Genomic DNA, 26,360 nt, shown 5'->3' on the forward strand with positions numbered 1-26,360 from the left:
ATAAAAATGTGTGTTGGTGGTCACTAAGGGATTAACACTATGTTGAGATTAATAAACAGGAAGGTAGGAGACAGAAGGCTTGTTTCTTCATCGCTGATCTGACAGAAGCATACTCGGAAAAGGAAGAAAAAAATTGTATTTCTTACCTGAACGCTTCTGTCCTTCACCATCTGTTTGTGGAGGTTCAAATCTGCTCATTCTGCCTTTTGTTTTGTGCCGTTCATCCCTCTCTTCCTGAATCCTGAAAAAAAAAAAAAAAATCATCATGACAGAAGGCCTATCCTTACTCACCGTGTCTTATTGCTATAAGGAGAGCATGCCACCTCTCCTGATTGTCTGATCATGAAGGAGTATTTATTTTCTCTCTGCTGCGATTGGACAGCGCTACAGCCAGGGAGAAGGAGATGCCCAATTAGCATACTAGGCGGGAGAATACAAAGGGGGTCACAGTGGGCGAACGGAGCAGCGCCCAGGAAAAATAGTAAGTGCAGTTAGATCCCTGCACTATGTCCTACATATCCCGATACTTCGTTTATAATGTCTGGATCCATGAAAGGTCCTCTTTAAACAAATTTGCCAGTATATTACAACAACAAAAACACACACAAAAAAAATAACTTACTGTTTGAGTTCTTCTTTGAAAAGCTCCAAATTACTTTTCTTCTTCTCCTTCTCTCCTTTCTTTAAAGGCTAATAAAAACAACACATCTTTATTACTTAAAGTAATAGAAAACAAAGAAAATGAACAAAAAATATATCAGAGAAAGTCCTTCCTTCAACTCCTCATTTTTCAATTAAAATTAAGAAATACAAAATGTCTGTCCCTGGAGTTCAGATGTGAGGAGGAGGGGGAACAACTAGCTACAGCAGGAGCACAGCCCCCTGCCCTGACTGTAGTAGGACGAAAAGAATGTTAAAGCCACTACAACTCCCAGCATGTAGTCATGCTTTGTTGTTCTCTAAACTCCCATTGTGCTGAGCGCTGTAGGTTGATGACCCCTGGACTATAGTACTGCCCGGGGAACAAAACTGAATCCAAACAGTTTCTTCCATATTATGGAATTCCATTTACAGAAATTACACCTTTTTATCTTCTATCTTACACCCTTCTATCTTCGATATCAATAAGACACATCTCTTACAAAGAAAACAGGCCAAGGCCTCTCTCACACGAGTGAATTTTCTGTCCAGGCGTGTTGTGAAAGGATAGCATCCGGACCATTTCAATGGCCTGTGTACATGGGCATAATTTTTTAATTGATTATTTTGGCATTCGGCGGTCCCCAGAGCACGGAACGGGCGGCACACATTTGTCAGCGCCCTTAGTGTGCTGAACTCTAGTCACATAATGCCGTGACTACAGTTCAGTAGATCTGTGGTGTGGAATTCATAACATCATAAATCACTAGGATGCTAGAATCTACTTCAGATGAGCGGAGTTCATTCTGTGAAATACAGCTCTCATATGGAGTGCATTACCAGGAGTGAATACGGTCGTGAGGGTATGTTCACCCAAAAAAAAATCAAGATTTGCAATAGTCAAATCCATGGTAGAAATCTGTTGCTATTCTGTGGATTTTCACTACATAATCTGTCTGAACAACTGTGGATCATAAAACCAGAATACGTAAATGTGGGGGGGGGGGGGGGGGGGGGGGAGACATCACACATGGACTGGCGGTGTAATTGTGGTGGACTATACGTAAATTCTAAGGGAATCTACAATGTGTGAAGATACATTTAAAAGGGGCTTTCAGAGTTAAATACTTGCCAAACTCCACCAAGCATCATAACATAATGAGCCTATATGCTCTGGTCCTCCTCAGTGTGTATAAGGCTCCAGTGGTGATATAGAGGTATACAGCACGAGACCACTGCAGCCAATCACTCTGCGAGAGTCAGACTTTGTTGCAAACATTATTATTTTTATGCAAATAAAATATGTTTTGATGCAAAATTGCAAAAAGGTGTCCAAGACTGTAATATACAGGGAGGCTTTTAACAATGCATCAGATGTCTACATTCAGAAAGTATATGGGTATAGGAACTTATTATGATTTATTAACCGTATAAGTCAGATAGTATCTGTTTGTCACAAGTGTGAAAATCGCCCTGGCAGTGTAATGGTTAAACCATAAAACGAGCAACAGACATAGTTTACCACAAAAGAGGCACGGCAACTGACACTAATGAATGTGATGACAATGTTATCTTACCGGTTTCTTAGGTTCTATAAGTAAAATTGGAGGGGGTGGTCTCTCAACAGGTGCTGGCTGAGGTTTGGGCTCAGAAAACCGTGAGGCAGGCTTATACAACTTGCCCTTCTTCTCATCCGCCTCATGTTCATCTGTAACAGATTGATCAGAATTGCCATTGAGTAATAATCGTTATGCATTGTAAATACAAAGACAAATATCAGACCGTGATATGCTTTTCTAAGTTCCAAACCAAACATAACATAAATCGACTCATGCATACGAACGTGTGCCGTCCTTGCTCATGCTGTGGAGCGCAATTTGCGGTCCGCAATGCACGGGCACTGACCGTGTGCATCGCCATCTGCGGACGTGGACCCATTCACTTGTATGGGCTCTACGATCCGCATTAGACAGTCATGCGCACTGCATGCACTACTTTTTTGCGGTGCGGAGGCATGGACAGAAAACCCACAGAAGCACTCCATAGTTCCATGGGCTTCCGATCCGTGTCTGTTCCACACCGCATCTCCCGGGCTGGGGACCCATTTACGTGAATAGGTCTGCATCCGTCATATGGTGTGCAGACGGCCAGTGCCCGCATATTGCAGTTCCACAATACGGGCACAGCCGGGCCATGAGCCCTAAGGCTGAGCTCACATCTGGGCCGGAGGCTAGCTTAGAGGTCTTTGTTGCAGATTCTGTCGTCACATGTGATGGAAAAAACTGCACAGAATGCAGCCCTATTCTTTCTGGTTAAACGGCAGATACTAAGACAGAACCCAAAGGGCCCTTTATAACTCAAACAAATACTGTATGCATTAAAGGGGTTTTCCCATCTCAGACAATAAGAGCATATCGCTAGGATATGTCCCCATTGTCTGATAGGTGCGGGTCCCTCCTGCCACAGTGCTCCCCACTTTGTCCTTGTTGTAGGTGCGGGTCCCAGCGGTGGGACCAGCACCTATCAGACAATTGGGGCATATCCTAGCGATATGCCCCCATTGTCTGAGATGCGAATACCCCTTTAATGCATACAATTAGTTATGTCACTGTTTGCTTCAGATGCCCATCTAAGGCTCAATAATGCTAAGATAAGGGTGTGTGTTGCTCTCAGGACCAGGACATGTACATACCTTTTGTGGCATTGACAATGCCCCCTCTGACAAATGTTTTAACTTTGCTGGCATCAGCACCCTCAAACGCGGCAAGAAATTCCTCGTAAATCTCTGCAGCAGCTTTTTCATCCTCCTGTGTACCAGAAAGAAACAGGTCTGAATCCAAACAACATTCAAAACAACCGGCCAACGCATCATAGGAGCTCTGAAATATCATTGTAATATAAGTAACCCTTTACTCTGTGGAATATTCTACCTTAGGAAATGCTCACTGCAAGCAGTTTCACTGTTTTAACCTCTTCAGCACCCTGCAGTTTTCCATTTTTGTGTTTTGTTTTATACTCTGCCTTCCTGGAAACAACATTTTTAATTTTTTTTCCCCCATTCACATAGCAGTATGAGGTCTTATTGTTTTGCAGGACAAATTGTACTTTCTAATGGCACCATTTAAAGCGGACCTTTCACCTCTCCTGATCTGCCTATTTTAATAGCTACATACATTCCCCACATACTAACAATTCTGGAGCATCTATTCTTATGGCTCTATGTTGTGCAATTCCTTAATTATTTCTACTAGAAGTTATGAGTGAAATGCTATTAGCCTTCAGAAAAGGTCCAGAGGGGAGGTAACCCGTTGGGGGGGGGGTGTACCTGCACAGTCTGACAATGGCAGCTTTGATTGGATAGAGTGAGTCTGTGCAGGGACACCCCCCCCCCCCCCCCAACTGGTTACCTCCCCTCTGTACCCTTACGGAAGGCAAATAGCAATTCATTCATGACTTCTAGTAGAAATAATAAATGGAATGGCACAACATAGAGCCATAAGAATAGATGTTTCAGAATTTCAGTTAGTACATGGGGAATGTATGTAGCTATTAAAACATCAATGTCAGGAGTGGTGAAAGGTCCTCTTCAATATTAAAGCGAACCAATCATCAACTTTATGCTGACTTCACTGAGGGCAGCATAAAATGCTGACAGAAATGCTTATTTCAGCGGTGTGTAACTCATGAGCTAAAACTAAGTGGTTGCAGAGAACCAGTATCATAACCATTGCAGCCCAGGCCCTGAAAAGAGTCAAATCTACCAGAGAAGAGTCCTGGTTATTCCTAATCTCCTGCACTCTCACCCATCTGCTGATGATTGGCAGTTCTATCATAGAAAGAAAGGGAGAAAACTAGGTAGAAGACAATCAGCAGCAGGTGGGGGGGAGAGCAGGAATTTATGAATAACCATGACTCTTCTCAGGTGGCCGGGACTCTTTCCCAGGCCCAGTCTGCAATGATTGTGATGTTAGTTCTCGGCAACTTACTTATAAATGACAGAACACTGAAGTCAACTCCCCTGTCTCTACTTTATGCTGCAGTTTGTATGGGCAGCATAAAGTTGATGACAGGTTTCCCTTTAAAATATAATATACAACAGAAGGACTCTGCTTAGCACGGGTATATTTTATCTATTTCATTTTATGTTTCCATAAGATAAACAGTTTCCCCCATAACAGTGACCTCCACAGTGCTCGCCCCTTTAAGAGTGGACAGAGCTGAGGACATGCGTTGCTAAATGGCCGCTAGCACATTCGCAATACCCAGTCCCCATAGCTGTGTGCTTTTATTGTGTAAAAAAAAAAAAAAAAAAAATAAAAATTGCATATGTATCAAATGTTTTTTTTTTTTACACAATAAAAGCACACAGAGCTATGGGGACTGGGTATTGCGGATGTGCTAGCGGCCATCTAGCAACCCATGTCTTCAGCTCTATACACAAAATCCCAGTGACAGGTTCGCTTTAACAGCGACTTCCACAGTGTCCGCCCCTTTAACAGTAACCTCCACAGCGCCGTCCGTTTAATAGTGACCCCTGACCCCCATGCATATAGCAGTGTAGTTGTGTCATCACACGACTGAATATTTAAGGACCTGCGAACGGCTAAAACCTGTGATCAGTTGTTATGGCAATCTGGAGTAGGACCTGCGAGCTTCTATCAGCTAAAAAGAGACATGTGACTTCTATTGGCTAATGCAGGTCATTTTTGGGGAATCTCTCAGAAACAGTACATCCTAGAGAGCCGAGACCCAGTCTAAAACTTTCCCGGACACCTGATGTACCTGTGTGCCAAATTTGGTGAAGATCGGTCCAGTCGTTTGGTCACGCATAAAGAAGGTCCAGACATATATGAAAATGAGTTTCTGTCTATATATAATAGCAGAAGGACCCGGCTTAGCACGGGTATATTTCATCTATTTAATTTTATGTTTCTGTGTGTCGTGAAAAGATAGACAGTTTCCCCCTTAACAGAGACCTCCACAGCGGCCGCCCCGAGCGCCCCTTTAACAGTGAGCGCCCCTTTAACAGTGAGCTTTTTTAGCGCCTGCCCTTTTAAGCAGTAAAGAAAAATGGCAGGGTTGTTATGGAAACCTGGAGTAAAAAAGTGTTTATAGCAGTTTGGATTTGAAGAGAAAGACTTGCAGGCTTGTATCGGCTAATGTGGGTTATTTTTTGGGAATATCTCAGGAACGGTACGTCCTAGAGAGCTGAAGGTCTATAACCTTCCCGGACACCTGATGTACCCGTGTGCCAAATTTGGTAAATATCGGTCCAGTCGTTTTGTCGCGCATAAAGAACAGACAGAAACTTATTTTTTATATATATAAGGCTGGGTTCACACGAGCGTGTCCGGATTAGCTCCGGATGCGTCCCAGTGTATTGCGGCAAACCCGCACGAGTAGGTACGCCATTGCAGTCAGTTTTGACTGCGATTGCGTTCTGATGTTCAGTTTTTATCGAGCGGGTGCAATGTGTTTTGCATGCGTGTTATGAAAAAAAAACTGTATAAAACCTTCCCGGACACCTGATGTACCAGTGTGCCAAATTTGGTGAAGATCGGTCCAGTCGTTTGGTCGCGCATAAAGAACGTTCAGACAGACGTCTAGACAGACAGACATTTATTTTTATATACAGTCCTGATCAAAAGTTTAAGACCACTTGAAAAATTGCAAAAAAAAAATCATATTCAGCATGGCTGGATCTTAACAAGTAGAGCTTCAACATGCAACAAGAAGAAATGGGAGTGAGACAAAATATTTTTTGAGCATTCAATTTAACGAAAACAACGAATAAACTGAAACAGGCTGTTTTTCAGCTGATCAAAAGTTTAGGACCACACCTCCAAAAAAAAATAAAAAATAAAAAATAACTCCCCCCCCCCCCCCCTTTTTTCCAAACATGAACTCAGTAGTGAGTGGCTCCGCCGATATTGTTTATCACTTCAAAAATTCGTTTTGGCATGCTTGATGAGGTGAGTGGGAACATTTCTCCAAGTGGTGAAGACGGCCGCACGAAGGCCATCTACTGTCTGGAACTGTTGTCCATTTTTGTAAACTTCCCTTGCCATCCATCCCCAAAGGTTCTCAATTGGATTTAGATCAGGGGAACACGCAGGATGGGGCAAAGAGTGATGTTATTCTCCTGGAAGAAGTCCATTGTCCTGCGGGCATTGTGTACTGCAGCGTTGTCCTGTGCAAAAACCCAGTTGTTACCACACAGACGAGGGCCCTCAGTCATGAGGAATGCTCTCTGCAACATCCAGACATAGCCAGCGGCCGTTTGACGCCCCTGCACTTCCTGAAGCTCCATTGTTCCACTGAAGGAAAAAGCACCCAAGACCATTATGGCGCCCCCCTCCACTGTGTCGCGTAGAAAACATCTCAGGTGGGATCTGCTTGTCATGCCAGTAACGTTGGAAACAATCAGGACCATCAAGGTTACATTTTTTCTCATCAGAGAATAAAATTTTCTTCCACCTTTGAATGTCCCATGTTTGGTGCTCTCTTGCAAAGTCCAAACGAGCAGTTCTGTGGTATTCAAGAAGACGAGGTCTTTGAAGACCTTCAGTCTCAGATGCCATGGGATGGTTATGGGGCTGCAGGTATCACCAGTAAGGGCCTTAATTTGGGTCGAGGATCGTCCAGTGTCTTGACGGACAGCCAATTGGATCCTCAGGCTCAGTGCTGAGGAAATTTTTTGGTGTCTTCCATAACCCTCAGGATCATTTAAGAAATTCCAAATGACTGTCTTACTGCGTCCCACCTCAGCAGCGATGGCGCGCTGTGAGAGACCCTGCTTATGCAGTTCAACAACCCGACCACGTTCAAAAAGGGAGTTTTTTTTGCCTTTGCCATCACAACGTGTGACTACCTGACAGAAAATTACAATGAAACCACAAATTTGCAGATTTGGCCTATTAAAGGCATGTGGTCCCAAAATTTAGATCAGCTGAAAAACAGCCTGTTTCAGTTAAATCGTTATTTTCAATTAATTGAATGCTCAAAAAATGTTTTGTCTCACTCTCATTTCTTCTTGTTGCATGTTGAAGCTCTACTTGGAACCTTGTTAAGATCCAACAATGTAAAATAAGATTTTTTGCCATTTTTCAAGTGGTCTTAAACTTTTGATCAGGACTGTATATGGAGTTCTGTCATAGTTTTATGGGTTTTGTTTTTACAGCTAGGGAAAACCGATTCATCTAAGAGGTTAAATGTCTGCGTTAGGTGTTATTGCAGACATTAGCCCAAGGTGCTTGCTGTTTTAAACAGTAGAATCCCAGTAGCTATGGTGCCCGCTGTGCTTGCATGCGGGCACCATCTTAAAAGACAGGAGCAGGTCTGGAAAGGGTTAAACAGGATTAAATTAATTTTAAGAATTAAATAAATGCTTATGTAAATGGGTGCGGCACCTGAGGACAGTTATGTACACAGTTCTTAGTATATTCTAACTTGAAGCGTCCCCATCACTATGGGAACGCCTCTGTGTTAGAATATACTGTCTGATCTGAGTTTTCATGATAGTGAAAACTCAGATCTGAAAAAGCTGTTATGCAGACGGATCCACACTGAACGAATACCATCGTTTGCATTTATAGGTGCGGATCCTTGTGTACAGATACCAGGCGGATCCGCACCTAGCGCAGGTGTGAAAGTAGCCATTTTTATAGACCAGGTTGTTACAGATGTGGCAATACCTAATATGTATACTTTTTCTTATTTTAAGTTTTCAAAAATGTTATTGTGTAAACAAAAATAAATGATGTTTTAGTGTCTCCACAGTCAGAGCCATACCTATGGCTCTGACTGTGGAGACACTAAAACATCATTTATTTTTGTTTCACAAGGGCGAGTATTCCGCATGGGTGCAATGCGTGAGGTGAACGCATTGCACCAGCACTGAATCCAGACCCATTCACTTCAATGGGGCTGTGCACATAAGCTGTGATTTTCATGCATCATTTGTGCGTTGCGTGAAAAATCGCAGCAGGTTCTATATTCTGCGTTTTTCACGCAACGCAGGCCCCATAGAAAAGAATGGGTATACGTAAAAAAATCACAAGCATCCGCAAGCAAGTGCGGATACGGTGCGATTTTCACGCATGGTTGCTAGGAGCTAGGGATGAAAGCAACCCCGCACATTAAAGTGTCTTCCCTGTATTATTTTCCCTTATAACATGGGAACGCATCTGCCGCAATGACGTACTATTCCATCATATGTTGGGCAGGGGTTAAAGGCTATGTACACCTTTGAGTGCAACTTTTTTTTTTTATTGTATTCTACTTATTTTGAGCCCTCAATTTTATTTTATTTTTTATTGGTCTTTATTATAAATATGGAATCCTTTTTTCTGCACATAGCAGAGATGCTCTAGTAGCAGCCTCTGGATTTTCTCATTTCCGTCATCCGAGTAGCTGATGGGCTCCTTATCTCTGATCTCTCACATTATAAACAATCATTATAGCTCAGTTCTTATCTTACTGATAAGAATGTGGCTTAAATAAGTGTTTATGACCTCTTAGTAATTCAGAGATATGGTTTATTAGAAAGCAGAAAAAGAAAGTATAAGGCTACTTTCACACTAGCATTTTGGCTTTCCGTTTGAGAGATCAGTCATGGGCTCTCATAAGCGGTCCAAAACTGATCAGTTTTCCCCTAATGCATTCTGAATGGAAAAGGATCTCAGAATGCATCAGTTTGCCTCCGTTCAGTCACCAGTCCGCTCTGGAGGCGGACGCCAAAATGTTGCCTGCAGCGTTTTTCTGTCCACGTGGTGCGGAGCAAGACGGCACACAATGTAAGTCAATGGGGACGGATCAGTTTTCTCTGATGCAATAGAAAACAGATCCATCCCCCATTGACTTTCAATGGTGTTCATGACAGATACGTCTTGGATATAGAAGATACAATACAACCGGATCTGTTCATGACAAATGCATGCGGTTGTATTGTGGTAACGGAAGCATTATTGCAGATCAATGACGGACGCGCAAAAACGCTAATGTGAAAGTAGCCTTAGTCATACAGCTAGACAAACAGTTAACCCTTTGAGACAGAATTGCTCAATATTTTTAATAAAGGCCAATTGAAAATATGATTTTTACCCAAAAATAAGTTAAAAGCAATAGGAGTACATATCCTTTAAACCATGCTGCACGGCCTGTGGCACCAAGACTTGAGTCTCTACCTAACTTTGGCGGTCTTCATAAATGACCCCCTCTGTGTTTACAGCTAAGGCTACTTTCACACTCGCGTTTGGTGCGGATTCGTCATAGATCTGCACAGACTGATCCGTTCAGATAATACAACCATCTGCATCCGATCCATTTGTATTATCTTTAACATAGCCAAGACTGATCCGTCTTGAACGCCATTGAAAGTCAATAGAGGACGGATCCATTTTCTATTGTGCTAGATTGTGTCATGGAAAATAGATCTGTCCCCATTGACTTACATTGTGTGTCAGGACGGATCCGTTTGCCTCCGCATCGTCAGGCGGACACCAAAACGCTGCAAGCAGCATTTTGGTGTCAGCCTCCAAAGTGGAATGGAGACAGAACAGAGGCAAACGGATGCATTCTGAGCGGATCCTTTTCCATTCAGAATGCATTCGTGCAAAAATGATCCGTTTTGGACCGCTTGTGAGAGCCCTGAATGGATCTCACAAACTGAAAGCCAAAACACGAGTGTGAAAGTAGTTTAAGGGTCTCACCTTCTTCTTCAGTTCCTCTTGCTCCTTCTTGCTTAGTGTTCTCTTTGTTGTACTCATTTTCCCAATGCTGAATGCTTTAAGCTTGCTGTCTAAGAGAGGTTGCTGGAAGTTGAAAACAGAACAACTTTGTTAACACATGAATATTCCAATATCCACATTTAACACAAAAGCCCTGCATTAAAAAGTAAGGAAACTGATTTGAGATAAAAAGTGCAATAGTTAAAAACAGACTGGAACCCTGACAGATCTAATTAAAATGAATGAGTCCATTAAGAGGCGAGCAGCAGCAAAGAATATGAATTCAAGACCCACCACCACCACACACTTTTCTTGTCTGTTAGGCAACATTCAAACGACTCTGTGTTTTGCAGTGCGCAGATCCACAAAAAACACGGATGATGTCCGTATGGCAGTTTTTTTTTTTCCGAATACCTTGTAACAATGCTTATCCTTGTCCGCAAAACAGACAAGAATATGACGTTCTATTTTTTTGTGGGGCTACCGAACGGACATACAGATCTGGATAGCACACTGTCCTAACCGCAAAAAAACAAACAAAACGGAATGAACCTGGAAACAAAATATGTTCGAGTGAATGTAGCCTTCCTACTTCCATTCAGTAATTATATATTGGAATCACAACAACGAGGCCTTAAAAGGGTTGTGCTGCTATTTATATTGACCTTTGCTAAGGATAGGTCATCAATTTCTGATTGGCGGGGGTCTGACACCCCTGCCGATCAGCTGTCCTTCATTACACTGCACGTCTTATCGCAAGTGCAGTGTAATGACAAGTTCCCGCTCCATTCACTTTAATGGAGTGAATAGTTGTGATTACACTATGCCACCGATACACTGGAGACAATGCCTAGTGTAATGAGAGGAAGCGGAGCGCGCATGGAGCACCGCCTCCTAATCAAACAGCTGATAGGTGGGGGTGCTGGGTGTCGGACCCCGCCAGTCAGATATTAACGACCTATTATGAGGATAGGTCATCAATATAAATCGTTGCACTACCCCTTTGAAGTGGCACAGTACTTTTAGTACACTTGATATGTCATAGGGAATATGAACAGTTTGGATCGGTGGGGACCTGAGCAATAAGACCCCCACAATCTCTAGAACAAGGGGAGAGAAGTGCTTGTTTAGCGTTGTCTCTCCGTGCTGCAAGAGATGGAAAGCGAGAGGGGCCCATAGACTGCAGCAAGGAGAGAGAACACAGTGAGCACTTCTCTCCCCTCTTTCTGGCAATTGGTGCATTTTTAAAGGGGTTGTCGGAGTTATGAAAAAGAAAATATATAGCACTGAAAATCTGATAGGCAGCAATATATAACTAAGCTAAGCAAGTTTTATGCAAAATTTATATATATATATATATATATATATATATATATATATATATTACATATACAGTGGAGGAAATAATTATTTGACCCCTCACTGATTTTGTAAGTTTGTCCAATGACAAAGAAATGAAAAGTCTCAGAACAGTATCATTTCAATGGTAGGTTTATTGTAACAGTGGCAGATAGCACATCAAAAGGAAAATCGAAAAAATAACTTTAAATAAAAGATAGCAACTGATTTGCATTTCATTGAGTGAAATAAGTATTTGAACCCCTACCAACCATTAAGAGTTCTGGCTCCCACAGAGTGGTTAGACACTTCTACTCAATTAGTCACCCTCATTAAGGACACCTGTCTTAACTAGTCACCTGTATAAAAGACACCTGTCCACAGAATCAATCAATCAAGCAGACTCCAAACTCTCCAACATGGGAAAGACCAAAGAGCTGTCCAAGGATGTCAGAGACAAAATTGTAGACCTGCACAAGGCTGGAATGGGCTACAAAACCATTAGCAAGAAGCTGGGAGAGAAGGTGACAACTGTTGGTGCGATTGTTCGAAAATGGAAGGAGCACAAAATGACCATCAATCGACCTCGCTCTGGGGCTCCACGCAAGATCTCACCTTGTGGGGTGTCAATGGTTCTGAGAAAGGTGAAAAAGCATCCTAGAACTACACGGGAGGAGTTAGTTAATGACCTCAAATTAGCAGGGACCACAGTCACCAAGAAAACCATTGGAAACACATTACACCGCAATGGATTAAAATCCTGCAGGGCTCGCAAGGTCCCCCTGCTCAGGAAGGCACATGTGCAGGCCCGTCTGAAGTTTGCCAATGAACACCTGAATGATTCAGAGAGTGACTGGGAGAAGGTGCTGTGGTCTGATGAGACCAAAATAGAGCTCTTTGGCATTAACTCAACTCGCTGTGTTTGGAGGAAGAAAAATGCTGCCTATGACCCCCAAAACACCGTCCCCACCGTCAAGCATGGGGGTGGAAACATTTTGCTTTGGGGGTGTTTTTCTGCTAAGGGCACAGGACAACTTATTCGCATAAACGGGAAAATGGACGGAGCCATGTATCGTGAAATCCTGAGCGACAACCTCCTTCCCTCTGCCAGGAAACTGAAAATGGGTCGTGGATGGGTGTTCCAGCACGACAATGACCCAAAACATACAGCAAAGGCAACAAAGGAGTGGCTCAAGAAGAAGCACATTAAGGTCATGGAGTGGCCTAGTCAGTCTCCAGACCTTAATCCAATCGAAAACCTATGGAGGGAGCTCAAGCTCAGAGTTGCACAGAGACAGCCTCGAAACCTTAGGGATTTAGAGATGATCTGCAAAGAGGAGTGGACCAACATTCCTCCTAAAATGTGCGCAAACTTGGTCATCAATTACAAGAAACGTTTGACCTCTGTGCTTGCAAACAAGGGTTTTTCCACCAAGTATTAAGTCTTTTTTTGTTAGAGGGTTCAAATACTTATTTCACTCAATGAAATGCAAATCAGTTGCTATCTTTTATTTAAAGTTATTTTTTCGATTTTCCTTTTGATGTGCTATCTGCCACTGTTACAATAAACCTACCATTGAAATGATACTGTTCTGAGACTTTTCATTTCTTTGTCATTGGACAAACTTACAAAATCAGTGAGGGGTCAAATAATTTATATATATAGTCTCATTAAGGGAGTGGATACAAGAGCTGCCCTGAGTGACATGTCTGCCTGCTGGGAGACTCTGCAGCATGTTGTAAGTGTAGGACTACAAGTCCCAGCTGTATAATGACACTGCTAAGGGAGTGGATACAAGAGCTGCCCTGAGTGCTATGTCTGCCTGCTGAGAGAATCAACAGCAACTTGTAAGTGTAGAACTACCTGTATAATGACACTGCTAATACACACAGGATCTTCTCCCTACCTTCTTGTGCAATGCTCTGTCTAGTCTGTCAGATCCTGTGCCCAGAATTGTCACTGCTGCAGCTAGCCAGTATGTGCAGCTGAAGGGGTTAATAATCTTAGGAGAGAGACAGCAGACAGCAGTGAAGGGAGGTGTGGCCAGCACAGTGACGAACAACCTTTATCAGAGCAGGGAGAGAAGCTGACATCACAGGTCATGTGACCCTCAATTAAATCTGAGAAACCAGCCACTGGAGATAAAGCGAGTTAGGCTACTTTCACACTAGCGTTCGATCAGATCCGTTCTGAACGGATCCGCTCATATTAATGCAGACGGTGGCTCCGTTCAGAACGGATCCGTCTGCATTATATTGGCAAAAAATGGCTAAGTGTGAAATTAGCCTGAGCGGATCCGTCCAGACTTTTACATTGAAAGTCAATGGGGGACGGATCAGTTTGAAGATTGAGCCATATTGTGGCATCTTCAAACAGATCCGTCCCCATTAACTTACATTGTAAGTCTGGACGGATCCGCACGCCTCCGCACGGCCAGGCGGACACCCGAACTAGGTGTCCGCCTGCTGAGCGGAGCGGAGGCTGAACGCCGCCAGACTGATGCAGTCTGAGCGGATCCGCATCCATTCAGACTGCATCAGGGCTGGACGGAAGCGTTCGGGTCCGCTCGTTAGCCCCTTCAAACGGAGCTCACGAGCGGACAGCCGAACGCTAGTGTGAAACTAGCCTAAATTGGAAAGCTGTTACATATGTCCCTATAACATATCAAAAGTTTACTGAAAGTACAGTGCTACTTTAACGCCATAAGACAGCTGCAGGTTACATTCAATGCCCTCAGAAGAGGTCCATCTCCACTATAGGCCAGTTTTACACAACATGTTTGGTCCAGGAAACACGCTCTATGCGATTGCTGCATTTCCCAGACAGAACACTGCTTCTCGGCATCCTAATGAGTTACTGCCCGGCTGCGGGTCTGCTGCACTCATGGCGCTATGTGCGTACAGTCCAGCAGATCCGCAGTCAGGCAGGAACTCACAGCATCTTAAAGGACGATTTACCTTTCAGCAACTTTGGAAAACTGGGCAGCATGTGGCGGTACACTGGAGATCAAACTACGTATATAGTGTATAATCAGGGATGCTCTAATATTATATTTATGGATGTAGCACACAAAGAATGTATGTACCAAGTGTGGCCTTAGAGCCTGGAAAAGCCAAGTAAGAAACTCCAAACTCTGGCATGGCTAGACAGATTTGTCATTCAATGTCCCAGGGACAACACATTACATGGACCTGTAATAGGAACTGGTAAACACCCTGTCTACCCAAATAGATCCTTCTCCTCAGTCCCAAATAGCACAGCTAGGCAGAGCTGCCCTGTCAGGATCCTGGGAAAGCTGGTCTATTTGCACAACGTAAGGGTAACATTATCTGTTCAATTCCACAAGACTTCTCCACATTGATGAATGTCATATTTGCCTAGACAGACAGAGAAATCCCTCCAGCCTGTAGGGGCAAACCTGGTACTGTATAGTATACCTGCACACACACATAGGAGGAGGTTTTGTAAGAAGCTGCTGAAGTTTTGCCGTTTCCACCTCTTTCGCAATGCTCTGGGTGTCCATAGAGGTTTGCTGAACTTCCTGATTTGTCTGAGGTCACGCTAGCGCACAATCTGACACCAGCTGAAGGTGGAAGGACTGGGAGGAAGGAGGCACTTCTCCGACTGCAGGGAATCTGCTAATAGCTTGAAGATCGCCACGCAGAAAGCGTGGCCAACGTTACTTAGCAGGATACTCTTTTTTCCGTGCTTGTCAGGACTTAGTGTCCCCTTAAGTCAGGCATGTCCAAACTGCAGCCCTCCAGCTGTTGCAAAACTACAACTCCCATCATGCCCTAATAGCTGTAAGCTATACAGGCATGCTGGGAGTTGTAGTTTTGCAACAGCTGGAGGGCCGCAGTTTGGACATGCCTGCCTTAAGTCATTATGATGCTGTTAGTTCAGGGTCAGAAAAGCAGTGAGTTGAAATCTTGACCAGGATTTCAACAATCTGTAAATTCACAGCCAGCACGTAAAAACTGGGATCCCCCCCCTTCCACGGTGGAGAAGTGCGTCAATGCTGTTAAAGGAGTTTTCCAATCTATTTTTACTGATCGGGGGGGTCCGACACCCGCTGTGAGAAGGCAGCAGCGCTTCCAGTAGCAGTGTAGCTTTCCCACAGCTTTCCTTAGGTCATCTGACATGTTTTCCTGGGCGACATGGCCTAGACGCAGCTCAGCCCCAATGAAGTGGAAGTTTCTGAGCTCCAATACCAAGCACAGCCGCTATCAAATGGTTGGCACTGTGCATGGTGACCCGCGAGAAGGACACAGTGCTACTGCGTGCACCAGTGCTTTCTCAAACAGCTGATCCCGGGTGTCAGACCCCCATCGATCAGATACTGATGACCTAATATCAGTAAAAGTATCTCAGAAAACCCATTTGAGGAAGCTAGAGATAGAAGTTGGTAATCTGTATAAAGTATATTACAGATCTATACCACCAGGTAATAGTCTGCTCCGCACATGGATCCATAAACACTCGGTCCTCATCTCCTAACTACACGTCTATCAGTGGATCAGCAGTTTTCAAATTGTACACATCGGGATTTGCCACGGCTGCTAACAGGAATGGTAATTGTTATCTAAGCTAGTGACTCGGCATGTATAGTACAGCGCTTTCTATAGGGTTACCATCCCGTCACATAGAAGATCTATACCCCTCCACCCTGGTCTTAACCCTGCCTAGATCAGTAAAGATAGAACGCTACAGACTGTATGGCCAGGACTCCCATTCCTCTGCACATCAGCAATCGGGTTCCTTGCAGATATCTGAAAACTAAAGCTACGCCCCCATAAGTGGCTTATTGCATTTCCATTTGTTCAGTGTAGGATTGGTCTTTGAAGTAAGGGAATTATAATAGTCTCGAGTTTGCCTCCCACTCAGGCACTAAGCACACTGCGCACATTATGAAGAAAGATCTGCATGAGATCCGCACACAGGGCACTCAAGCAGCAGGTCTGCCGTCTCTCAACGCCTTTGTACTCCGCACTCAAGTGGTAACAAGGGAATACGTTTCTCAAAAGAAAACCAGGAACACCTTGAGCAGAATGACATTTCCACAATTAACCATTTCTGCAATCTACATCAATAACCCATTAATCAAAGTGCAGCATTTGACCGAAATTCCATAAAAGGCCTCATTTTATGTTCCCGTGTGTCGTAAAAAGATAGACAGTTTCCCCCTTCAACAGTGACCGTCTCTTTAACAGCGACTTTCACAGTGCCCGCCTCTTTAATAACAGTGACCTTTACTGTGCCCACCCCTTTAAGCAGTAAAGAAAAATGGCAGGGTTGTTATGGAAACCTGGAGTAAAACTGTGTTTACGGCAGTTGGGATTTGAAGAGAATGACTTGCAGGCTTGTATCGGCTAATGTGGGTTATTTTTTGGGAATATCTCAGGAACGGTACGTCCTAGAGAGCTGAAGGTCCATAACCTTCCCGGACACCTGATGTACCCGTTGTGCCAAAATCTGGTGAATATCGGTCCAGTCGTTTTGTCGCGCATAAAGAACAGACAGAATCAAATTTTTATATAAGGCTGGGTTCACACGTGCGTGTCCGGATGCGTCCCGGTGTATTGCGGCAAACCCGCGCGAGTAGGTACGCCATGTTTTGCACGCTACGTGATAAAAAACGACTGTGGTACCCAGACCCGAACTTCTTCACAGAAGTTCAGGTTTGGGTTCGGTGTTCGGTAGATGTTATTATTTTCCCTTATAACATGGTAATAAGGGAAAATAATAGCATTCTTTAATATAGAATGCTTAATAGGTGGTCAATTGAGGGTTAAAAAATAATTAATTCACCTTCTCCTCTTGATCACGTAGCTGCCGGTCTCTTCTTACTTCCTTAATCATGAGCTGCAGGCTAAAGGACCTGTGGTGACGTCAGATCACATGGTCCAATCACCACGGTGATGGATCATGTGATTGGACCATGTGATCTGACGTCACCACAGGTGCTTTAGCCTCCAGCTCACGATTAAAGTAGTAAGAGACCGGCAGCTACACGATCAAGAGGAGAAGGCGAGTTAATTATTTTTTATCCCTCAATTGACCTCCTGCTAAGCATTCTGTATTCAGAATGCTATTATTTTCCCTTATAACCATGTTATAAGGGAAAATAATACAGTAAATAGACTGTCACCTAGCAACCATGCGTGAAAATTGATTGCGGATGCTTACGATTTTCACTCAGCCCCATTCACTTCTATGGGGCCTGCGTTGCGTGTTAAATGCACAATATAGAGCATGCTGCGATGCGTGAAAATCACAGCTCATGTGCACAGCCCCATAGAAATGAATGGGTCCAGATTCAGTGCGGGTGCAATGCGTTCACCTCCCGCATTGCACCCGCGCGGCAATCTCGCCCGTGTGAACTCAGCCTAAGAGACTATCAGAAGGATCCAGCTTCGCACGGGTATATTTTATCTATTTCATTTTATGTTTCCGTGTGTCGTAAAAAGATAGACAGTTTCCCCCTTCACAGTGACTTTCAGTAACCTTCACAGTGACCTTCACAATTGATTGATATTAATTTTTTTTTTATAAAATAGGTATTTTTTTTTATAAATAAAAAATATATTTTTTAACTCAATTTTACCACCGTCATGAAGTACAATATGTGACGAGGAAAAAATTATAATCTCTCTCTTACAGCTATCAGGTCATGCTGGGAGTTGTAGTTTTGCAACAGCTGGAGGGCCGCAGTTTGGACATGCCTGACAAAGTGATACATGTCAGATTTGATAAAAATGGCCTGGTCCTTAAAGGGCTTCTGTCAGCCCACTAAACTGTTTTTTTTTTTTCCGGTTAATATTAATCCCTACCCTGCAAGCTCCCTGTACATATGCTAAATATTCATTTTCGTTCAGTAGATTTTGTTAAAAATCAAGTTTTATAATATGTAAATTACCTTGCTACCAGCAAGTAGGGCGGCTACTTGCTGGTAGCAGCCGCATCCTCCTCTCATCATGACGCCCCCTCCGCCGTTTGACAGGGCCAGGGAACGGGTTCGTTCTCTGCTGGCCCTGTTTGAATTCAAAATATCGCGCCTGCGCCGTACCTGTCTTTAATCAGCGCAGGCGCACTGAGAGGCGGGGTGTAGATGTGACGTCATCGGCGCAGGCAGGATGGAGCGGCCGCCTCTCAGTGCGCCTGCGCCGATGACGTCACATCTACACCCGGCGCAGGCGCATTGAGGATGGAGCGGCCGCCTCTCAGTGCGCCTGCACCGATTAAAGAAAGGTACGGCGCAGGCGCGATATTTTGAATTCAAACAGGGCCAGCAGAGAACGAACCCGTTCCCTGGCCCTGTCAATCAAACGGCGGAGGGGGCGTCATGATGAGAGGAGGATGCGGCTGCTACCAGCAAATAGCCGCCCTACTTGCTGGTAGCAAGGTAATTTACATATTCTAAAACTTGATTTTTAACAAAATCTACTGAACGAAAATTAATATTTAGCTTATGTATAGGGAGCTTGCAGTGTAGGGATTAATATTAACCGGAAAGAAAAAAAAACGGTTTAGTGGGCTGACAGAAGCCCTTTAAGGTGAAAAATAGCAGGGTCCTGAAGGGGTTAATGTTGCAGAGTGAGCTGCTTTGCTCCTTTTAGGGCTGCAACGATTAATCGATTATAATCAATAACTGGATTCGTTGTCGACGAATCCAGTTATCAAATAATCGCCGATTCGTTGCTATGCGGGCGGGCGGTCACTGCATCTTTATTTTACCTTTTACAATGACGCTCCTGTAACAGCCAGGCAGAGCGGACGGCGGCGTAACGTCACTTACTCATGTGACACGCCTGCTCCGCCTCCTTCATTCATGAAGTGGGCGGAGCAGGTGCATCACGTGAGTGAGTGACGTTACGCCGCCGTCCGCTCTGCCTGCTACTGGAGCATCATTGTAAAAGGTAAAATAAAGATGCAGTGATTAGTCCGACTAAGCATCGGGGCCGGGGCTGTTATGGGGAGGGGGAATCTGTGCACTGTTATGCCCATAACAGTGCACAGATCCCCCCACTCCATAACTGCGCCCCCCACAATAGTGTCCCCCACTCCATAACTGCGCCCCCCACAATAGTGTCCCCCACTCCATAACTGCGCCCCCCACAATAGTGTCCCCCACTCCATAACTGCGCCCCCCACAATAGCGTCCCCCACAATAGCGTCCCCCACAATAGCGTCCCCCACAATAGCGTCCCCCACAATAGCGTCCCCCACAATAGCGTCCCCCACAATAGCGTCCCCCACAATAGCGTCCCCCACAATAGCGTCCCCCACAATAGCGTCCCCCACAATAGCGTCCCCCACAATAGCGTCCCCCACAATAGCGTCCCCCACAATAGCGTCCCCACAATAGCGTCCCCCACAATAGCGTCCCCCACAATAGCGTCCCCCACAATAGCGTCCCCCACAATAGCGTCCCCCACAATAGCGTCCCCCACAATAGCGTCGCCCACAATAGCGTCGCCCACAATAGTGTCGCCCACAGATTCCCCCACAATAGTGTCGCCCACAGATTCCCCCACAATAGTGTCGCCCACAGATTCCCCCACAATAGTGTCGCCCACAGATTCCCCCACAATAGTGTCGCCCACAGATTCCCCCACAATAGTGTCGCCCACAGATTCCCCCACAATAGTGTCGCCCACAGATTCCCCCACAATAGTGTCGCCCACAGATTCCCCCACAATAGTGTCGCCCACAGATTCCCCCACAATAGTGTCGCCCACAGATTCCCCCACAATAGTGTCGCCCACAGAACCCCCACAATAGTGTCGCCCACAATTTGTTTTAATATGGCCTCTGAACATAATTTTTCAAGTAAGATCATATAAACCTCTCTGTTTTGTAATTTTGTAGTTATTCCCGATTAATCGTAGAAATTAATCGGCAACTAATCGATTATTCAAATAATAGTTAGCTGCAGCCCTAGCTCCTTTGTTAACATCTTGGGGTACATACAATTTTTAATCACTTTTTGGGGGGCGTGAGGTGACCAAAAAACGACAAGTCTGGCCATTACTCTATCTGCTGTACAGTTTTTACCATACAGCTCATCTGTCTGGTATGTGGGGAGATCTCATTGGTGGCGTTGAATTTAAAAGCCGAGGAACCACAATGTCAATGCTTTTTCCCTTTTATTTTTTGTATTATAACAAAAGAAAAACTATATAAATCTGGTATTGTTGTAATCGTACTGACCCAGTAGTTAAAAACAGGGGAAAAATTTCAAATAGGATGAAATTGAGCCCCCATAGTTTTGTTTTAACAGCATTCTCTATTCAGTAAAACTGACCTGTAACCTTCACCCTCTGGGTCAGTAAATTTAGAGGTTAACACATTGATATTTTTTTTTTGCGTTTTGAAACTTAACCTCTTACGGACACAGGGCATACCTGTACGCCCCGATGTAGTTCCGATCACCGCCGTGCGGTGATCGGAACAAGGTGCCTGCTCAAATCATTGAGCAGGCACCTTTGTACAATGCCCAGGGGGGTCCTGTGACCCCCCCCCCTCCCCTCCGTGCCGGCGATCTCAATTCAGACCAGCGGTTTGCTGCGTTTCCGGGTTATTCGGGTCTCTGTTGACCCGATAGCCCGGAATAGGACGGTGATAATTTTTTTTTTTTTGTTTTATTAATTTTTTTCTGTTAGGTGTAGGGCAAAGTACGCGAACACCCGTCCCCCACGCACACTGAATGAAGTGCGCACACACTCCCCTAAATTTTTGGAGGCCTATGTACCTGGAAGGGAGGTCGCGGTTGATGAGTCTCTCCTTGCTTTCAAGGGGAGACCCATTTTCCGCCAGTATGTGCCCTCTAAGCGGGCGAGGTATGGCGTGAAGCTGTACAAACTTCGTGAGAGTACCTCAGGGTACACTTTCAAGTTTCGTGAGTACGAGGGGCGAGATTCCCGTAATTAAACCCCCAGAATGTCCCCCCCACTCTGGATGTTAGCGGAAAACTTGTGTGGGACCTTATGCACCCACTGCTAGATAAGGGTTACCACCTGTACGTGGGTTACCTGCTGTCCCCGACCTTCCGAGATCCGGCGCATGCCCAATAGAAAGCTATGGGTGCCGGGCGCATGCGCAGAAGCTGAAAGCAAGTCCGATGCCCATAGCCTTCTATTGGGCATGCGCTGGATCTCGGAAGGTCGGGGACAGCAGAAGCCGCCCAGTTAAGTGAATATTGATGAGCTTGGCGACGCTTCAAAACGGCGGTTGGGCTGATGCTGGCTGGGCGCAAGTGGAACTGAAACCCCGCCCCTTGGGCAGAAGGAACAGCGATTACTTCAGGTTATAAAACGTGAGTTTACTGTATTCATAATGTGGACAGGGGGGGATACTTATATGTTTTTAATGCACATTAGAAGACCTGTGCATGCATATGTACAGCTAATTATGGTTATTGGGCCTGTCAGTGTCCCTTTAATCTACTTGTTCGCGCGGCCCGACTTCTCATTTTTTTTCTTCTTCAGGACCTGGGCAAAGGACCTTTGATGACATCACTGCGCTCATAACATGGTCCATCACCATGGTGATGGATCATGTGACTGACCATGTGATGAGCACAGCGACATCACCACAGGTCCTTTTCCTCCTGCACAGCAAAGAAGAAGAAAGAAGAGAAGCCGGGCTGCCCGAACAAGTGGATTAAAGTGAGTTAAATAAATAAATAAAAATAACCCCTCCAGCCCTATTGTACTATGCATTCTGTATTAGGAATGCTATTATTTTCCCTTATAACCATGTTGTAAGGGAAAATTATAATGATCAGGTCCCCATCCCGATCATCTCCTAGCAACCATGCGTTAAAATCGCTACACATCCGCACTTGCTTGCGGATGCTTGCGATTTTCACGCAGCCCCATTCATTTCTATGGGGCCTGCGTTGCGTGAAAAACGCACAATATAGAGCATGCTGCGATTTTCACGCAACGCACAAGTGATGCGTGAAAATCACCGCTCATGTGCACAGCCCCATGGAAATGAATGGGTCCGGATTCAGTGCAGGTGCAATGCGTTCACCTCATGCATTGCACCCGCGCGGAAATCTCGCCCGTGTGAAAGAGGCCTAAGGCCTCTTTCACATGAGCGCATTTTCAGATCAGATGTAATGTGTCTAGTGTACGCATAGCACCAAGACTGAATCCTGACCCATTAGTTTTTCACACATTATTTCTGCGTTCATGAAAAAAACAAAAAAAAAACGCTGCATGTTCTATATGGTGCCTTTTCAATGCAGCCCTGGCCCTATAAAAATGAATGGGGTCTGTGTGAAAAACGGATGGCTTCCGGATACAATGCATTTTTCACTGATGGTTGGGAGGAGGTGTAGACTGTTAGGCCCCTTGCAGACGAGCGTTCTTCCCGCAGCGAGTCACAGCTCCCGGCCAGCTCTCCCAGCAATGACGGGATATAGATATTATATTGATTTATGATGCTATGTAAACCTTACAGTTCTGGAATGTATTGGACAACACTGACAGCATTATGCCAGTGTTGTCCAATACATTCTAGAACTGTAAGGGTTACATAGCATCATAAATCAATATAATGCTATGTGACCCCCAGCAGCGGGAGGAAGGCTCGTCGGCAAGGGCGTTATTCTGCAATTTTTCTTCACACGTGTGCAATCTGGATACAATCCGGACGGAAAAACATACACAGTGAATGCAATTGCTTAAACTTGTGTGTAAAAACATCAGTTTGTTCCTGAACAGATCCTGATGCAATCCGTATCGCTTGTGTGGACAAGGCCTGAGTAACTATTTTTATTTTTTTATCTGACAACCCCTTATACTACTGAGGCTGGGTTCATGCGCTGTGGTAGCTGCCATGTGGCCAAAACCATGGCCATTTGACTGAATTGCTAACAGTTTGTGATGCGGTTACTGGCTGCACTATCACAAACTGCGGTAAAACGCGTGAGTTTTCACTGCAGGCCCCAATAGTGCAATGTGTGAACTGATCCTAAATTATGGTTTATACAGGAGGAACGCTCTCGCATACATACTACATGATTCGGTTGTGTAAAGGATCTATTGGTTGTTCAATACGGTCTAAACATAGCACTTCCATCTGATTCACAAGAAAAGTCCAAGACTTATGACAGGGCTGTAAGTAGAAACTACTCCATGAGGACAGAAATAGCTCCGCAACCTAGAGGGAGGCAAACTGCCTGTGTAAGGGTTCTTTCACACTTGCGTTGTCCGGATTCGTTGTGTACTCCATTTGCCGGAATTACACGCCGGATCCGGAAAAACGCAAGTGAACTGAAAGCATTTGAAGACGGATCAGTCTTCAAAATGCGTTCAGTGTTACTATGGCAGCCAGGACGCTATTAAAGTCCTGGTTGCCATAGTAGTAGTGGGGAGCAGTATACTTACCGTCCGTGCGGCTCCCGGGGCGCTCCAGAATGACGTCAGAGCGCCCCATGCGCATGGATGACATGCCATGCGATCATGTGATCCATGCGCGTGGGGCGCCCTGACGTCAGTCCCCACTACTACTATGGCAACCAGGACTTTAGCGTCCTGGCAGCCATGTTAACCATTCAAAAAAAGCTAAACGTCGGATCCAGTAATGCGCCGAAACAACGTTTAGCTTAAGGCCGGATCCGGATTAATGCCTTTCAATGGGCATTAATTCCGGATCCGGCCAGTGTTCAGGATTTTTGGCCGGAGCAAAAAGCGCAGCATGCTGCGGTATTTTCTCCGGCCAAAAGACGTTCCGGTCCTGAACTGAAGACATCCTGATCGGATATCTCTCCATTCAGAATGCATGGGGATAATCCTGATCAGAGAACAACGCAAGAGTGAAAGAGCCCTTATCTATTTATTTCATGTACCTGGAAACAAACACATTACATAATATCTAATGGTCATGTACAGGCAGGGCTACGAATGCCGCCAGCGTCCGCCCCCTCCACAGGCAGGGCTACGGATGCCGCCAGGGTCCCCCCCTCCACAGACAGGGCTACGGATGCCTCCAGGGCAACTAGCTAAACACACTGGTCACAAGCACTGGTATTACATCTTAGGCTACTTTCCACTTGGGGGCAGAGTGATCCAGCAAGCAGTCCCGTCACAGGAAATGCCTGCCGGATCAGGCAATCTGCATGCCAACGGACAGCATTTGTAGACGGATCCGGATCTCTCACAAATGCATTGCAAGAACGGATCCGTCTGTCATCCGAAGAGACGGATCCGTTATATATTTTTTTCACATTTTTTACTGATCTGCGCAGACCAGAAGGACGGATCCAGCATTGCGGTATTTTGAATGTCGGATCCGGCACTAATACATTCCTATTGGAAAAAAAAAGCCGGTTCCAGCATTCAGGCAAGTGTTCAGTTTTATCTCCGTCCTGAACAGTCAAAAATACTTTACTGAAGACATCCTGAACGGATTACTCTCCATTCAGAATGCATGGGGATATGCCTGATCAGTTCTTTTCCGGTATAGAGCCCCTGTGACGGAACTCTATGCCGGAAAAGAAAAACACTAGTGTGAAAGTACCGAACACATGTTTTCCATGTAGCTAGAAGGACTACCACACACTGGGAAGTACTGAGTCCGCAGCCCCCCGAAGCCCACTTTACAGACCCGGAGCAGACACTGCAGATACGGATAAGAACACACTCCAGTCCATACTGCCCTCACACCGGGCACTACAAGTCCGTGAAGAGCCGGTGGCAGGAGCAGCAGCAGGCCGCGCACACCGGAGGACGTGCGGATAGTGAGAGCAGGCCGCGGCTCCTGCGCACCACTCACTGCGGGCACAGGTTCCCCACCGCCGCTGACACCACATGCTGCTATCCATGCGGCACATTATCCGGACACGGAGCTCCACCTCAGCCCTGCAGTCCACCCGGTATAACCGCTCACCTTTGAGCCCGCTTTCTGCGAACCGCCAGACATCTTCTCCGCCATCTTGCGTCTCTACAGCCCCTACAGGCCAAACAATCGAGAGCGGAAGGAGCTGTGTATGAGCAATGAACCAGCCCTGAAGCCGATACCTGAGCTATCGATTCCGCAAGGCAGGCACATGAGCGCATTGTTTGGCGCTGCGATGACGTCATCTCTGCGGGCTACGTGGATAGGAGGCTGTGCGGTGTGTTACCGCACTGGGGGCCCGGTGACCAGGATGGTGGGGCCGGGGGTGCAGGACGGATGGCATTTCACGTTATTTTATAGAATGTGTATAGGACAGTGTATAGACATATAGAGCTTCCCAGAGTTATCACCGTGTAGCTTTGCCCCCCCCCCCCAAAATAAATAAATAATAATAATATATATATATATATATATATATATATATTATATCCTGTGCCATTTGTAGCTCCACCTTTCCCAGTAAAAAACAGGCAAGTTTATATGGTAAAAATGAGGGGTGGTTTTTGGGGCATGTCTTAAAGGGGTTGTTCACATTTGTGACCTTTTCTATAGACCCCACAGCACAGCCAGACCCATGGTGGTAATAATACCTGATCCCAACCACTGGGTTCCTGCTGTATTGTTGCCCCACCGTTTCTGCAGGTCTTGGGTCTCACTGCTAGGGATGAGCAAATTGACTTCGGATTAAACATCCGACCGAAGTCGATTCGCATAAGGCTACTTTCACACTTTCGGTAAAGGATTCC

The 26,360-nt window shown here is 45.2% G+C and overlaps 1 protein-coding gene across 3 annotated transcripts in view; it reads right to left on the reverse strand.

Moving 5' to 3' along the window:
* Positions 1-25,681, reverse strand: part of LOC122933683 (U2 snRNP associated SURP domain containing) — an 88,526-nt gene extending 62,845 nt beyond the window's left edge. For all 3 annotated transcript variants that reach the window (XM_044288632.1, XM_044288633.1, XM_044288630.1), the window contains exons 1-6: positions 25,606-25,681; positions 10,350-10,451; positions 3,332-3,446; positions 2,217-2,347; positions 623-690; positions 147-241 (exon numbers count right to left, since the gene is read on the reverse strand). In XM_044288632.1, coding sequence (XP_044144567.1) covers positions 147-241; positions 623-690; positions 2,217-2,347; positions 3,332-3,446; positions 10,350-10,451; positions 25,606-25,650 — 556 coding nt within the window. In that variant the 5' untranslated portion in view covers positions 25,651-25,681. The remainder of the gene's footprint in view (positions 1-146; positions 242-622; positions 691-2,216; positions 2,348-3,331; positions 3,447-10,349; positions 10,452-25,605) is intronic.
* Between the last annotated feature and the right edge of the window lie 679 nt (positions 25,682-26,360).

The sequence above is a fragment of the Bufo gargarizans genome, chromosome 4 (assembly GCF_014858855.1).
Source record: "Bufo gargarizans isolate SCDJY-AF-19 chromosome 4, ASM1485885v1, whole genome shotgun sequence".
Taxonomy (NCBI): domain Eukaryota; kingdom Metazoa; phylum Chordata; class Amphibia; order Anura; family Bufonidae; genus Bufo; species Bufo gargarizans.